This window comes from Empidonax traillii, unplaced genomic scaffold (genome assembly GCF_003031625.1).
Source record: "Empidonax traillii isolate 1590-97213 ecotype Southwest subspecies unplaced genomic scaffold, ASM303162v1 scaffold442:size488032, whole genome shotgun sequence".
NCBI lineage: Eukaryota > Metazoa > Chordata > Aves > Passeriformes > Tyrannidae > Empidonax > Empidonax traillii.
This window is the reverse complement of record NW_020955635.1, coordinates 117,453-133,060: the sequence shown is the minus strand read 5'-3', so window position 1 is coordinate 133,060 and position 15,608 is coordinate 117,453. Positions and strand designations below refer to the sequence as shown.

The window sequence follows — 15,608 nt, the reverse complement described above, 5'->3', positions numbered from 1 at the left end:
GAAGAAATTCTTTACAGAGAGGGTAATCAAGCATTGGAACAGCCTACCCAGAGAGGTGGTGGATTCACCATCCCTGGAGGTTTTTAAGCAGAGATTGGATGTGGCCCTTAGTGCCATGATATAGTAATTGGAGTTGGATCAGGGGTTGGACTTGATGATCTTGGAGGTCTTTTCCAACCCAATCTATTCTATGATTCTATGATTCTATGATCTTTTGTTACATTTAATGGTGGTACAGGTGGTTCAAGAGTGTTATAGCTTAAGTGAAAGAGAATAATTGAATTGTCATTGTGTTTAAAACAGTGTCATTGTTTAAGCCAAGTTCTTTCATACTTCAAGTGAAATTCTGTGGCAAAGATCTTATTGAGATGAGGGATTATTCTGTCTAGGCTTTTAGCTTACTAGGCATGATAACATACCATCTACAGAGGAAAACCTGTACTGATGCATTAGACTATAGTGAGCTTGCAATTAGAACTTGATGTCAGATCTTGGGGCATAACCCTCCAAGCCACTCAGTTTCATGTTTTATGTTATTTTTGACCTATGAGAATACACAATATCAGTTTAGAACATAAAAGCAGGGAAAAGTCTATCATATATTGCCCAGTGTAGTGAACTACTGCTCTACCTGAAGTAGACACGAAAGGCTCACTGCATCCTGCAGCTTGGGACCAATTTATTCCAGGATTCAGGAGGATGTTTAACCCTTTATATATGGGAATATTTTCTATAACTGCATAACTTTGCCTTAAGTTTGCTTTGTGTTTCAATGTATTGATAAGAATAAAACACATACTTACTAATCCAGTTTGGTGTTGAGTCTTCTTGGCACACAAGACAGAATGTCCCAGCATTTGTGATGCTGTGTACTTCAGGGTTGTATGTTCCAGTACTGAGTTGTTTTTAACTCTGATTAATCATGAAATAGTGATAATCCAGTGAGCGGTCTAAAGGGAAAATAGCACCAAATGGGAGTGATAATTACTGAATAGAACCAACTCATTTCCCAGATACTCAGATTAAATTCCCAGTGGTTCAGTAGTAGCTACTCACATATCTTAGAGTGCAGACTGTGTATTTTTATCTCTTTTTGAATTAATGGCACGTGTCTTTCTCTGTAGTGCACCTTATTGTTCCAGGCCTCAATGAAAGTCAGCAGAAGCTTACTCCTCTCCTTACAATAGATGGCTTATCTCCAGCATCCAGGAAAAATCTGGGTAAGCAGAAATGAACTAAACTTTTTTTTTATTTATTTATGTGAACATTGTAGTGATGTGAGACCACGTATGCAAGCAGAAAAGTCCTTTATTCCTATTTTACTTTCTTTTTTCTATTTTATGTTTAATAATTAACTTGGACTTAAAGTCATAGAAATTCACTTAATTTAAAACATGTGGACGGGTTTTTTTAAGGTATTTCAAGAAAAAAATCTTAATTATTAATTGTAATGAAATCCATTAAAAATGACAGCCAGGAATTAGAACTCTTCAGTACAGGTTTCATGGGTGTCTTGCGGACACACTGGAAATCCGGAGGAAGAACATTAATTGGGGTTTTCATTGAACATTATCATCCACGAATAGCATAATTGTGGAAAATAAAGCTATTTTTAAAAACCTTAGTAATACCCAAGTACATCTTCCACAGATCCCTTGAGTAGAGTTCTGGAGCTGATGGCTCTTGGCTTGACTAGTCTTAATACTTAATTTGAACTTCAAACAACCAGATCAGATTTTTTTTCTCTCTTATTTCTGCTTTGTTTAATTTACTTTGTCACTCCATTGCAGGCCATGGCACATTCTCAGCATGGCTTTCTTTGTAGGGGGGAAACAGCAAAGCTTGTTTCTGTTAAGATATTGAGTACATGTAAGGGTTGAGCTACACAGTAGAATAATATTTTAATGTGTTTGAGTAAGAATATGCTCGTATTGAGGTTGAATTGCTTAAAAATTAGCATTACCAGCATTTGACACACAAATATTTTTAGCATCATCTGTGGTTACTGAAAATTCAAGCTGAGTGTGAGAACATAATTACAGTATTTATATTACAGAGCATTAAGAGTTTTTAGTCATGATAATAACATTAATCATACATTAACTTGATGACTAATATTTTCTTTTAATATCAACCATGGAAAACAAACTCTTTATCATTACTACCTTGATGTTGACATGTAGATAATGTACAGGTAACAAACTCAGTAGAATATATTTTCATATTTCATCCATTTTTCATAACACATTTAGAAAACCATGTTTTAATACCTCTAGTATCAGTTTTGGACTGCAGTATCTCAAACTTTCACATTTATTTTCATTTTCTACCAATAAAATTGTATTTCTGCAGGAAACTTATGCTTTTTTTTACAGATAGGTCAAAAATTGCAGAATGTGACTGTGAGCAAAAGATGAGGAAAAAGACAGAGGTAGCTTCAGTTGTCCTAGAGATGTCTGACTTGCTCTTCTGGCTGAGTGTAGAACTTGGACTTCTAAATTTGAATGCCCTATGTCTGAAATTTCTAGCTGGTTTGATGCCAGTTTGGAGCCACTCTTTATAGCAGGTTACACAAACACCTTTGCGAAAATAACCAGGGCGGACAAGTGATGCTTTGTTATGTTCTGCTTACCAAAGAACATGAAGTACCTGGGTGTTCACACAAGGGACTCCTGAATTTCAAAGGACTGCAAACCAGGGAATATTCGTTGTAAAAAGCCAAGCAAAAATACTCTGATAAATAATATAAAGATATAAAGTAACTAACAAAAAGTCATGTTGTCTTAATTTATGTGGGTATCTTTCAGTGGTGCCTGAGAATGGTGTATGTCAGGAATAAAATGCTGTAAAGCTTATGCTATGTGTGAAGTCATGGCTAATTCTGATTTGCTGACTTACTGAAACTATTTTAATTCTGTATTAATTAGAAAAATCAAAATAACGCATCAAAAAATTTAAAAAAAAAAATGAATTCTCAAATGTTTTTTCTTTCTCTTAAGATAGTCAAAAGCCTTATAGTTTGGAATTTTGGGGTTGTTTATTTGTTTGTTTGTTGTAATATTAGTAGTCCAGGAAAAACTCAAATTTGTTATTAAAATAAAAATTAATTAATTTGATTAATTGTTTTGCCCTGTATCCACTACTAAAATTTCTTTATATCTGTTGGAAAAGAAGTCAATTGTCATACCACTGTAATTGTTAGGGGTAATATTGAGGACAATAAGGACATGACTAGTATGACAATTCCATTGCATTCAAAAATGTATTAGACTATTCTTGTATAGCACTTAAAATTACATTGCATCTTTTAATTTTGAAAAACGTTTTTGCTGTTAATGCTCAAATGCTGGACAAATGAAAAACACTGGAAACCATTTTACACTATGAAAGTAACGATTCATAAGGCATTTTATTTTTAGAGTATTTTTTAATGAACAAAGCAAAACCAGAAATGCATGTGCTTAGCATAACTAGATAGATGCTTGTATAGGTTGTGCAGTGGAAATTCATTGGTTCCTAAAGGTATTCAGCTTTTCACACTTATGTTGGCTTACCTTGTCAGACTGAAGTGGGACAGAAATAAATCTGTGGTAGAAGAGAGCAGATACGTGTTTGCAATTACTCTCCAATGGTTTTGTCCTTTTAGCTAAGAATGAAACTGGAGTATGGCCTGCGGAATCCAAAACACCAGAACTTCAAGAGATCTCCCCACAGTCCCTTCCAGGTAATGAAAACTCTACTTTTAGAAACTCTGTGTATTATATCTTTGGCAAATACATAAACTAAAATTAAATCCATCTTTGTGTTTCTTAATCTACAGTTAAAATCAGTAGTTGGAAAATAGGAGGATAGTGTAGCTGAACTGGTAACAATGAGTTATTGAATTGGACAAAAATCTGAATCTAAATTTGGAGGAAAGTTTCAGATGATACAATCATCAGGTTTACAAAACGCCTTAGAATTAAAATTGTGGGATGCTTCACCTTGAAATTGTGAAAAATGACAAAAAGAGTTTTATTGTGATGCACCTTGACATTCTGACTCTAATGAAATATGTGAAGAAGAAAACCAGGGATAAGAACGTGATTTTGCAAAACAAATGTAGGAGGTTAAGATGTAACAGTCACAGTAACAAGCTTTTTTTCAAAGGTGCAGAGGATGACAGCATGATGTTCCATTTAAGTTCAGTTTTGAACAAAATAATCTTAACCACACACACTCTCTCTACTTACTGGTCCTATTGGTGTAAATGGGGCCTGTTCACACATGTGGGAAAAGAATATAACAATTGATCCTAGACTCATGGTCAAGATTATCTGTGAAATATATATAATTTGTATATTTGTAAGACTGAAATTTGTTGTCTACTCATGGCTGAAAAAATAACACTCATTTAAAACCACATGGAATCTTTGTTTGCTAGGTTGGTTGGTTTGGTTTACATTTTGAGGTCTCTTATGGAATTAAATTTTGCCCTTATTTTAGTAAATTATTTACCTTGTGTAAGTAACTGTAGAACAGGCAATCCACAAGTATATTTTCTAGGACTTTGCCATTTTGTGAAAATGAGAACTGAATGCATAAATTTATATAATTGGCTCTCCATCAGAATCTTAGCCCTCAAGCTTGCATTCATCTAATCAAAATATATAATTCCTTATCATAGAATGCAGTGGGTAATCAGCTAAACAGTGTGAAATCTGACACCTGCGAAGGAGAGAATTAGTTTATTCTATTTCCTTTCCTTTTCTGTATTATCTACTGGCATATAGTAATTCTAACCATAAACATTGTCATCTCAAGATTTAGAATTGTATGTTTATGAAGTTGGATGATGTGTTATATTATACATGATAACAATTGGCAAGTACTGTCTTTTTTTGTAACAATTTAGTAACTGTTACAATTAAACACATTCTTATTGCTGTCACACCAATAGTTATTTACTAAAATTTTTAGAATAATCTTCATCTTCCATTTCATGCTTCCTTTGTGGTTTTGCTTCCATGTCTTTTTTTCCCATGACCATTCCTTTCAGCTACTATTTGTTGTTCTCAGTACCAGTACCTCATGTTAAAATAAGAGTGTGTCACACTAGTAACATTAAAGAATGTATTCATTATGGTTACAGTATTTCAGTTAAAGAGAAAAAAAAACGTCAGGAAACAGGGAAACGAAAATTAATCCTTTAAAAGAAAAATGTTCTTTGAGTATAATTCTATCTTGCTATGGCATATGCAAAAATAACTTGAATACTTAAGCATTTGAGCCAGACTTTCATGAGTAACTTAAGCAAGAGATCTGAGCCCCAGATTGTTGCAAGAGTTGCATTTGAGAGACAGTGTGAGACAGTGTATATAAGCATAATTAATTGAGTTTAGCAATAGGATCTACCTAATTATATTTCATTCAGATATCATTATTTGAAAATCATACTGGATTCTTTGAGTAAGCTATAGTAATTGTTTGCTATGGAAGGTTTAAGGACTGATGCCAGGAGTGGCAACAGAACACTGATTTGAAAGGGGCTCAGTGCTGTAGCAGCTGTTGTGTCATCAGCCATGCTAGAAGGGAAAAATGGAGCTTGAAGTATCTCAGCAATCAGGCTGTCTGAAGGCTGTTCTTGCATTGCACTGTGTCTTTATAAAGGGTGTGTTTTGTGATGTGACACAGTTTAGTAATTTTTTTTAATGTATTTGTCAAGTAGGCATTCCGTCATTTTCTTAATTTCAAGCCTCCCCTCCCTTGGCATGCACTTCCATGGAAAGACTGTTAGTAAGCTCTTTCATTCCTTGTTTTTGCCAGGCTTGCTATGATATTTTCCACTCAGGATTAATTTATTCTTAACACAGCAGCACAAATTCATAGTGCTATTTTTTTTCTTCAACTTTGAAATGTTGTCTAATGTGTCTCAAGCAACTGCTACATTTTTTCTTCCCATTTAATGCAATGTGAGTCTTTTTATTAAGTTCATGGGGAAACTGGAGCACTTAGAATTACAAGCACATTTATCAGGGATATGGAAGAACTAGTTTAAAAAAAAAAAAAAAGAGTGAAGTTAGAGTAAATATAGTTTAAGAAATGTTGTTGTAGTGCATTCTTGCTGTATTCTATGTTGTCATGGTAAGATAACTTACCTTGCTTGGTTGTGTTAACACTTTACTTTGTAGATACCCTTGAGCCAGTACATTAAGCCTCGTTTTCCTGGTACCCTGGAAAAGTCAGAGGCATTTTTCTTTTCTCTAACTTAGCTTTCAGAGCGTAAACTCTCTACTTCCTGTATCTTTTTCCACAAAAAACGCCTGCTCTTGTTTCATGTCATGCCTACAGTGTTCTGTGCAAAACTGAGGAGAGCTTTGTTTCTTTTGTCCCAGTTCTAGGCGTGCTTTACCTTGTTTAGCTTGTTCAGATAATTTAGATGACAAGACATGGTTCATATGAGTGTAAACCATCTGACCTCCAAAAATAAAGCCAAAGCATCATAAGTTCTGTATTTTCTTTTGGTGTGGAACTGTTTGGGCTTTTTTCATTATTACACCTCACCAAAGAGAAATGTTAACTTCTGAAGTACTACTGAGGTATGGGTTTGTTGGTTGTTGCTTCAGTGTCTCTTATGGGTGAATTTTCTCCCACAGGTTTCATAGAGATAAATTACTTTAAGTTCTCTGTAGAATGAAATCCTCCTTTCACTGATGACAGTAATGACTGACTTAGAAGCAGGATGGGGTCCTAATAAGGCAGTATCTGTAAAGATTTCTGATTTTGTGGTACTGAAAACTACTGTACTCCAAACTGGAAAATAGTACAATTGTTGTAACTGTATTTAGAACGTGGAAAACAGCATGTTTGTTTAAGGAAATGAAATAAGAAACTTATAAACCTTTCTGGAAGCATGCTTAGTAGATTATGGAAAAAGCGTGGAGAACATGCTGGAAAAACAAAAGCAACCATCTTCTACTGTGTCTCAAACGAAAGTGATCTTTTATTAAACTGAATGAATACTAAAACCAATGCTTTATTGATGCTGGTGGCAAGTGTACCGTATCACTGACTAAATACCGATGGGATACCCAGCAAGATGAAAAGAAAGAAGTGATCTTGACTTACTTACCGTTGGAATTAATTATGTAAAATGCTGGCAGAGTACAGTTATGCACTGATATATTAAAACATGACCAGTGGTTCAGTTTAGGTCCATTTAATGGCTGTTTAATAAACTGCCATGCTTTACTCTGAAGATATAGAATTAGAAGAATGAATGGAAATCAAAACTCACTATATTACTACTAGAAAAATGAGAGAGATGGGGTATTATAGGGGAATATTTCTTCTTTTCCTAATAATTGTTATATTAGGAGGATTAAAAAAAATCAGAATAATGGGAAATTTTTGTAAATACACTTTGTGATGCAATGGATCTCATTTATAATGTATATCATAATGATTTTGGGAGGCTATAACAGAAGTACAGTGTGAGCTTCTGATCTTAACTTCGTTCTTTGTGATTCACATTTTCCTCTGTTTATATAAAACTATAGCAAAATAAATTCAAAATATCATACAGACACAACTGAAAACAAAAGTAAATATTAATAATGATGGAATAGAGCAACTGTAGAAATTACTTTAATCAGGTGACGTAAAATGGTGTAAGGAAAGCAGCGGGTTTTGGGCAGTAGATAAAGAAAAGTGTAGAGGGATTCTAAATTAAATGAAGCTTCTTTCTTCTAGCTCAGGCTGAGAAAACACATGGACCTGAGGAATATAAATCAACGCCTAAACCCAAATTGGTGCAAACTCAAAACATACCGGGTAACTAATTTTGCTGCTTTTTACCTTCTTTGTTCGCTAGATGCTTTTTTTCACCTCCAGCAGAATTTTTGTACTACTTGCTGCATCCCCTTCGTATTGGCTCCAAAGGAAGTACTAATTAAAAAATTCTGTTTCATTTTGTGTTTCCAGTGATTCACACTGGAATGAAATATAAAGCAGGATACATCTAGCTCTGGCTGAACTCTGTCTTTCACAGATTTTACTGGGTGATTCGATTCTATTTTTCAAATTAATGCTTTCTGTCTATGTGATATGCATGGTTGACATAACATAAAACTTCCATCTGTAAAATTTATCCTCAGTGATACAACTGAAATAACTACCTCCCTGATTTTCTTCTGGTAACAGGTTTATTTAGGTAACATCAACATGTATAAGGACTATTTTATATTACATGTGATGTGATATAATTGTATTTGCCTTCAAGGAAGGAAAAGTTCTACTGATTTTTTTCATTTTTTTGTCTCATTGTTATACTGTTAGTTTTGTGATTTAGAGCAGTATCTATTTATTTCTGGCATTCAGAATTCTAAATTCCTTAATGTTGATATTATTGTTTGTACTTTAAAATCCAATCCATGAAAAATTATGAAGACAAATCTAAACTTGAAAGGGCATTTATTTATTTATTTTTTTAACTTAGGTTAGGTTTTTCTAAAGCACAGGTGGCCTACATTCAGGAAGATGTATTATAAAGAGAAGGATCAGAAACATTTGCAGGACTGAAATACAGATCTTCCCATGAAGAGGACTGCTAATGCTTTCCAATAAATATATTTTTATGTAATCCTATTGATTCGTGTTAGTGTCCTACTCTCAATTTTGTCTTTTTCCATTTACAGTTGCAAGGAGGTTTCCAGAATTTACTGAAGCTAAACTGTCAATCTAATTTTCATTTTAACTTTTAAGCAGCTTTTCTTAACCATACTCAACTTTCCTTGGTTTTTCCATGCTTTTAATGATCAAAATATGGAACTTAATCAAGATGGATCACTAATTAATTTCAAAATAGGTGGCCATAATCACTGATACAGATTCATTATCAAATGCCTGTGATTGATGGATCTTTGTATTACAGTTAGGGAAAAAGTGGTATCTTTTATATTCCACATACCTTTTTAAGTGACAGATTCATGTGGTTTTTTTCCTAGGTTGGAACTACTTCTTTTTTATTGAATATCGTTGTTTTCAGGAGTGGGTGGTTTATAAGCCAAGTATAGATCCATGCTGTGTCTTGTAGTATTCTTTATCAAATAAAATGTTGGTTATTTCTTTCATCATAGCTTCTAATGAAATACAACTACTTCCTTCTGGATCCAGAATCTCTGATGTTCCAAAAACTCCATTGACAGAACATGGTAATTACTTTCTTTGTAGATATGACTAAACATTAGTGAAAAATTATCTTCACAAAACTTACAATTTCCTTCTTTCATTTTAAACCTGGTTTTGCTTTATTGCTGTGGCAGATTAATGCTTTATTTAAGACAAACAAGCAGAAGCTTGTGAGGATATATGGGCTAACTTTTATCTATAGGATAAAACTTACATAAAACTGTGTAACTTACACTTAGTTTTGTTGTTTTCTTGGAAGAACCCAATAAACTTCTTAGAGTGACTGTATTTAACAGTTGGAGAACTGTTCCAGCCAACATCAGTCCTGTGGGTTTTCATGTATTTTGCAAATACTTGTATGTCTGATTAAAACACTGCCATAATTTGTAGATGTTGTTGTTCGGTTTAAGTATTCATAAATTAGATTCATTAGTTGTTTGGTAATGAACTTCAGGATGCTTTGGAAGGCCTGATATTTAAGAAAGTATGGTACTGGTCACATTTCCAACATAGTTTTACTTGTGTTAGGGTCAAAACGCTGCAGTCCAAATCTTACAGGCAAAGAGGAAACACCCCATTCCTTTCTTTTTTTTAATATTATAATATTATATATATTCACACATTTACAGGTATGTTTGTATAGACATATATTTAAATATATGAATATCATGTATTTGTGTATAATGCTAATAATTTATTTTTAGTGTAATGGAAATTTTAATGGTCTTTCTTTCTTTCTTCTGCTGAGAGACATCTTAGATCTGAATTCACCATATAGGGACCATTTGTGTATGTTAGATACTATTTCTGTGTTCTTGTTGTTACCCCTAAAGTTAATTTTGTCCAGCTCCAAGTGTGCAGTTTTTACAACTGACCATTGCTGATCTGTTTATGGCATGAGGTCTCTAGTGCCAGTGTCTTACCATCTCATGCCTCTACTCTTCTACATCATCACCTGTGTCTTCCTTTCTCAAGACCTCTGTTTTCATAACAGGCTTGTGTAGCCAAATCTACCCAAACAATTGCTTGTTACTGCTTTCTGTATTAACAGCTAGTACACCAGTTACCTGTAGTGTCCTTTAATCAAATTAATCAGATTATTTTGTATTTCACTAAGCATTAGTCAAGAAGTTACTGTAGAATAGTGCTGACTTATTTAGATAACGTACTTTTGAATAATGTGGTCTGCCAAATTTAAAAGTAACTTCCAGAAACATCTCTTAGTTCTTGAAATGCACATTTGAAACAGATTCTCAAGAACATGAATATAATCCTCACAATTTGTTCTTTGTTTGATAGATTTTTTTTTTTTAACAGCTCTTTTCCAGATATGTTTGAGGGGATGGGGAGAGATATTTTTTACTGTGGTGAAATATATTTGGTTAAATCTAGTTAAAGGCAGCACTGTAAAGAGAGAAACATGATGATTTAATAACCTATTTGCTATAAACGTAGCTGAAAACCTGAAAAGGTAATCCTGAAAAGGGATGTGAAGTACCTGTGTTTGTCTTAGTGGTGAAGGTAGAATACTAACAACAGTTGAGGCAAAACACGTGTTTCATTTAAGTATTTATTCTGGTTTTGTTCTGATGTCTTCCATTAGTTTCTCATAACAAAAGTGAGAGTTCATTATGTGAGGCTGGTCCCAGTCACTGGGTCAGCTGAAGTATCTCTGAAGTCAGTGCTGAATTCAAAGATATTCTGTGAGAGTGAGGGGGTGGTTATACAGTAGGTTTCTCTGCACTGTGCCTCTGCATGCCTGATCACCTACTGTTATAAAATCAGCAAAGAAAGCAAAATTTCATTTATGAAGTTCAAGTGCCTGTGACCTGTATTCTGCCCTAGTTCCTCTGGAGACCTTTTTTCTTTATTTTTTCTATCTTGATTGTGCTAGAGGGAGATATCTCCTTTGTTTTATAAACTTTTTGTTTTTAATTCAAATGTTTCTGAAAAGATAGCTTTGTTAACATGCCTTCAATACTCCGATACCTTTGAGAAATTTCTCATAGTTCTTACTGGATGTACATGGATCAGTGGAAACTTTTGGCCAAAAGCTGCGAATCATATGGCTTTTGGTATTATTTTCTTAACCAGAAATGTAGAACAGAGTGGTTCCAGTTGCAAAACTACAATGATCATCTGCTCCAGCTGCTGAGTCCAGCTATATCAGGATAGTAACCTGGAATTACAATTGCTAATATAAATGGGAAAGCAGATCCAACATATGAAATAAAAGTCTCTTCACTTCTTGGCATATATTCCTATGGCCTACATTGGAAATGAACCACACACCTACTTATTTCAATGTTTTTTCAATCTCAAGAATTCAGAGAAGTTTAAATTTTAAATTCTTGTATGACTTCTTTTCAAAAAAACTCAACTTGATAAACACCAATTAAAAATAAAGCTGGAAATTTTCTCTTTCAAATACATTATAACCTAAATGGGCGTAAGTGATTGGTGCAGATGAGTTTATTGGAAAGAGTAGTACTTATTGGCCAGTACACACTGAATAGGATCTGTTTCTTAGAAGCAGGACAGTAGAGCAAAACCTGCCCATGGTGGAAACTTCTTTGCAATGACTTTTAGATAAGAATGCCCAACTCCATCCTGATTCCCTGTTTTCATTAAAGCACACTTCAGGTTATCCATACTTCAAAATTAAATAAACAGAAGTTCTTTGTAATAGTCTTCATTACAAATAACAGATAAAAGGTGCTGTTTACTAACGTTTCACGATTATTTCACTAACTTCATTGTGCTACTCTTTCCTTATCTTTTCTCATTACAACTCCTCTAAAACAAGTTGTACATAATGTAATAGTGACCAGTGTGTACAGACCTGCAAGTGTTGTGAATATTAAAGGTATTGTGTTTGGTTTGTAGCTGCCTTGCTGTGAATAAGAACCACTTAAGTCATAGGGATTCAGCTTGATTAGATAATATATGCCAAAATATGAATAGGGTAAAAATAGAATAAAGAGACCTTCAAACCAAACAAAACCTTGCTAGTTACGGTGGGTGAAATTAGATTTTGTATCATTTGCAAGGGGAGTGTCTGTCTTGGAACAATAAAATTTTTTTTCATGTTTGCTCTTAGCTACTCACAGTCCAGCCTTGAAACCCATAACTCTACCTTCTGCAGAAGCCAGAGAGATGGAAATGGGTAATGAGCAGATTAGTTTTATGATTTTTTTACCCCTATTATCTTAGCATCACATAGATCTGCAAATGGTAATCTTAAGATCTGCTTTAGAATCTTGTCTACCAACACTCACAGAGAGCTGCTTATTCACCATTCCTGTGTCTGTGTAACCAGCTGAAAAACTTATTTGTTATTGGCTAAAAAACTGCTTAAAGAAAGTGTTGTCATATCTTGTCAATACCTTATTTCTTTCTGTAGAGCTGCAGCTCTTTAATATGATAGAATTCCTTGCTGGTAAGAGTTCTCTCAGGCATGTGGAACTTGCATTTCAAGGCCAGAAAACTGTATTGCCAGCCGTCATCTCCTGTTGTCATGGCAATTGTCTCACGTCTCATTTTAGGCCATCAGCGACCTTGCTTAGCTTTGCTTTAGCTTCATCTGGAATTGCACAGCCTTCACTAAGCTATTCAGAACTAGTCCATCAAGTCTCAGCATTTTAAGCTCAGATTCTTTTTTCAGCTTTTGAGGAAAACCAGCCTGTTTCTTCAGGATCCAAACCACCTGGTACCATAGAAGTGCAGTCAACCAGATCCAGTAATGGTTTCTCATAAGGTTAATCCTCCTCATAGTTGGGAATTTTTAGAGGAGACATAGTGCCTCTCATTCAATAGTTTGTTCAGTTTGACATAAATGAAGAATAACTGTAGGTATAAAAGTACTGCATCAAAAAAGCAGATTTTTAAATGAAATTTTATTTGAAATACTAAACTAGTAGTTCAGGTTTTTTCCATATTTGGCAACAGCATGTAATTCTCAGTTTTAAAATGAAATTGGACTTACAGTAAATACCAAGTTTAAATAGGCCTGTCTGCACCTGAGATTCATAAGTGGAATATCCTGATTTGTTGAAGTATTCAGAGTTGCAAGACATGAATGGAAACTGCAGAAATTCCAACATATTTTGAAACTACAGCTCTTTTTTAGCCTTTCTGTGTAAACATAGATGTAATTCTAAATGCCAGATTTCAAAAATAGCACTATTAAAACATATCATTGAAGATTCAGACACTGTCTTGGTACTTAAAAAATTTCTATTATTTGTTTTTCTTAGGTTATAGATGTTATTTAGTTGGGGCAACTGACACTTATCCAAAAGAAGGAAAAAAATAAGATGAGAGCTAATTGGAAAGATTTCATTTCATTAGCAGGCCAGTAATGTAATGCCTGATGCATATGTTTTTGGAATAAATTAACATTGGAGGAAATCCATTACTGAGGGGCAAACTGATTGCAACTCTCCACTGTTACACGTCTGACAAAAGACAGTTTACATGTTTCATTTGGTCCAGTTCTTGTTTTGTCATCCTCTTTTCTTCCCAACTTTCAGCACCACTGTATCTTCTTTCCTGATCCTGGGAGCTCTAAACAAAAATTTCGTGCAGTCCCAGTTTGCTATATTTTGTTTATAAACAAATACTCAGAATACTCCTATTTTGAGTTGTCTTGTATTTCTCCTTTTTAGCTCTACAGTTCAACTTCTTTTTGTGTGATTCAGAGAACAATTTGGTCATTAATTGCATTATGTATCTGTTCATTAATGCATATTCTTGGAAATAATTTTCAAGTCACAATTGGTTATTGTACATTTCAGACCCTACCTTTCTGTGGAACATAATACTTTAAATATTACCCAGAGGTTTTGTCAACTTATAAAAGAATACCATCCTGTTTCAGGATGTCTCTTGTCACTTCAAAACAATACAGGAGGATTTTTGCTTTTATTTTTGAGGTTCACATGACTTTCTTCATGTCATTTTTACTTCCCAAACTTTTACATCGTCAGAAATACCAGACACTGGTATATTATATTAATATTATTTCAGAAACATACCCATTTGATTGGTTGGTGCTGAAAAGTTTATTACTGTTTTCATGTTGATGATTTCAGACAGCTATTGCATACTGCTTGCCTTGGGTTTTGCCCTATGTTTTACTTTTTCAAATTCCATATCAGCATCCTCATTCCTGAGACCAGACAAACACAGGTATAGAAAGACTGTAACTAGCTTAAAGAATAATGAAGTATTGGTCAAATTGATGTGTTAAGAAAAGATTTAAATTTTGCAAGACTTAAGACTGTTACAGTCAAATGAAATATGATAATTTTTAGGGAAAAGATTTATCTTTCTTTCTCTCTCTTTCTTTTCTTTCTTTCTTTCTTTCTTTCTTTCTTTCTTTCTTTCTTTCTTTCTTTCTTTCTTTCTTTTCTTTTCTTTTCTTTTCTTTTCTTTTCTTTTCTTTTCTTTTCTTTTCTTTTCTTTTCTTTTCTTTTCTTTTCTTTTCTTTTCTTTTCTTTTCTTTTCTTTTCTTTTCTTTTCTTTTCTTTTCTTTTCTTTCTCTCTTTCTTTTTCTCTTTCTGTCTGTTTTTCAATGTTCATAAACATTTTACTGTGAGTTTTCCTATGTATTGTCTTAAATAAGAAAGTCGAGACAACTCAGGCCAGAATTTTCTAACAGAGCTATACTTTGAGTTATAGCTCTGGAGATAGCTGTTTTTCCTATAGTCTTTGGTATGTAAGGATGCTTACGTTTTTTAAGCACTGTTTGAGCATGAGCAAGCTAGGAGGGGAGGGCAATGGGGAAGGAGTAGAAAGAGGTGAAGGGGGAAGGAAAGCAGTTTGTTGCCCAAGTCTTCTTTGACCAATGCAGCCATAGTCTGCTAAATTCTCTGCTGAATAATCTACTGGTTCTTGGCACACCAATACAGTTCAGGTTTATATTGGCGGACCCACTGACTTTTTCTGGATTAAAAGGTGTTTTCTTACTACCTACCATTCATAATGTGCTAAGATTATTAAGCAGTAATAAGAATTCTCATTAGTATGAATAATTAGGTGACCTGGTTTCCACATCAACTTCTACACTAGCCTACCAGTCCATGAGACAGAGTAATGTGAGCTGATTTGCACGCAATTTTCCCTGCTTCCATTTTAACAAAGCAACATTTGTCTGCTGAGTCCTGTGCTGTCCAAGTAGCTCTGAGGCGATTTTAAGCCTTTTAACACAAGATTATCTTTTCAGATTTAGGTGAAAGAAAGACACTTCCTTCAAGATTCACAACATCTGGCATACCAGAAATGCCACCAATCTCATCTGGTAATGTCATCTCTCTTCGCTGTAGTTCTCCTGACATAAAGGCAGTCTCTCAAAAGACGCAGCAATGCTTTGCCAAATTGAGGTCTTAGAAATTCTGTCTTGTTCTGTATGGAAATTTAACAGGAGTGAGAGATCAGTT

At 34.2% G+C, this 15,608-nt stretch overlaps 1 protein-coding gene across 4 annotated transcripts in view; it reads left to right on the top strand.

Moving 5' to 3' along the window:
- ABI3BP (ABI family member 3 binding protein) overlaps positions 1–15,608 on the top strand; it is a 143,101-nt gene that overhangs the window by 50,122 nt on the left and 77,371 nt on the right. For 3 of the 4 annotated variants that reach the window (XM_027894790.1, XM_027894789.1, XM_027894788.1), the window contains exons 9-14: positions 1,125–1,220; positions 3,647–3,724; positions 7,732–7,812; positions 9,117–9,191; positions 12,269–12,334; positions 15,395–15,469. In XM_027894790.1, coding sequence (XP_027750591.1) covers positions 1,125–1,220; positions 3,647–3,724; positions 7,732–7,812; positions 9,117–9,191; positions 12,269–12,334; positions 15,395–15,469 — 471 coding nt within the window. The remainder of the gene's footprint in view (positions 1–1,124; positions 1,221–3,646; positions 3,725–7,731; positions 7,813–9,116; positions 9,192–12,268; positions 12,335–15,394; positions 15,470–15,608) is intronic. The other variant, XM_027894791.1, reaches the window with a different exon arrangement.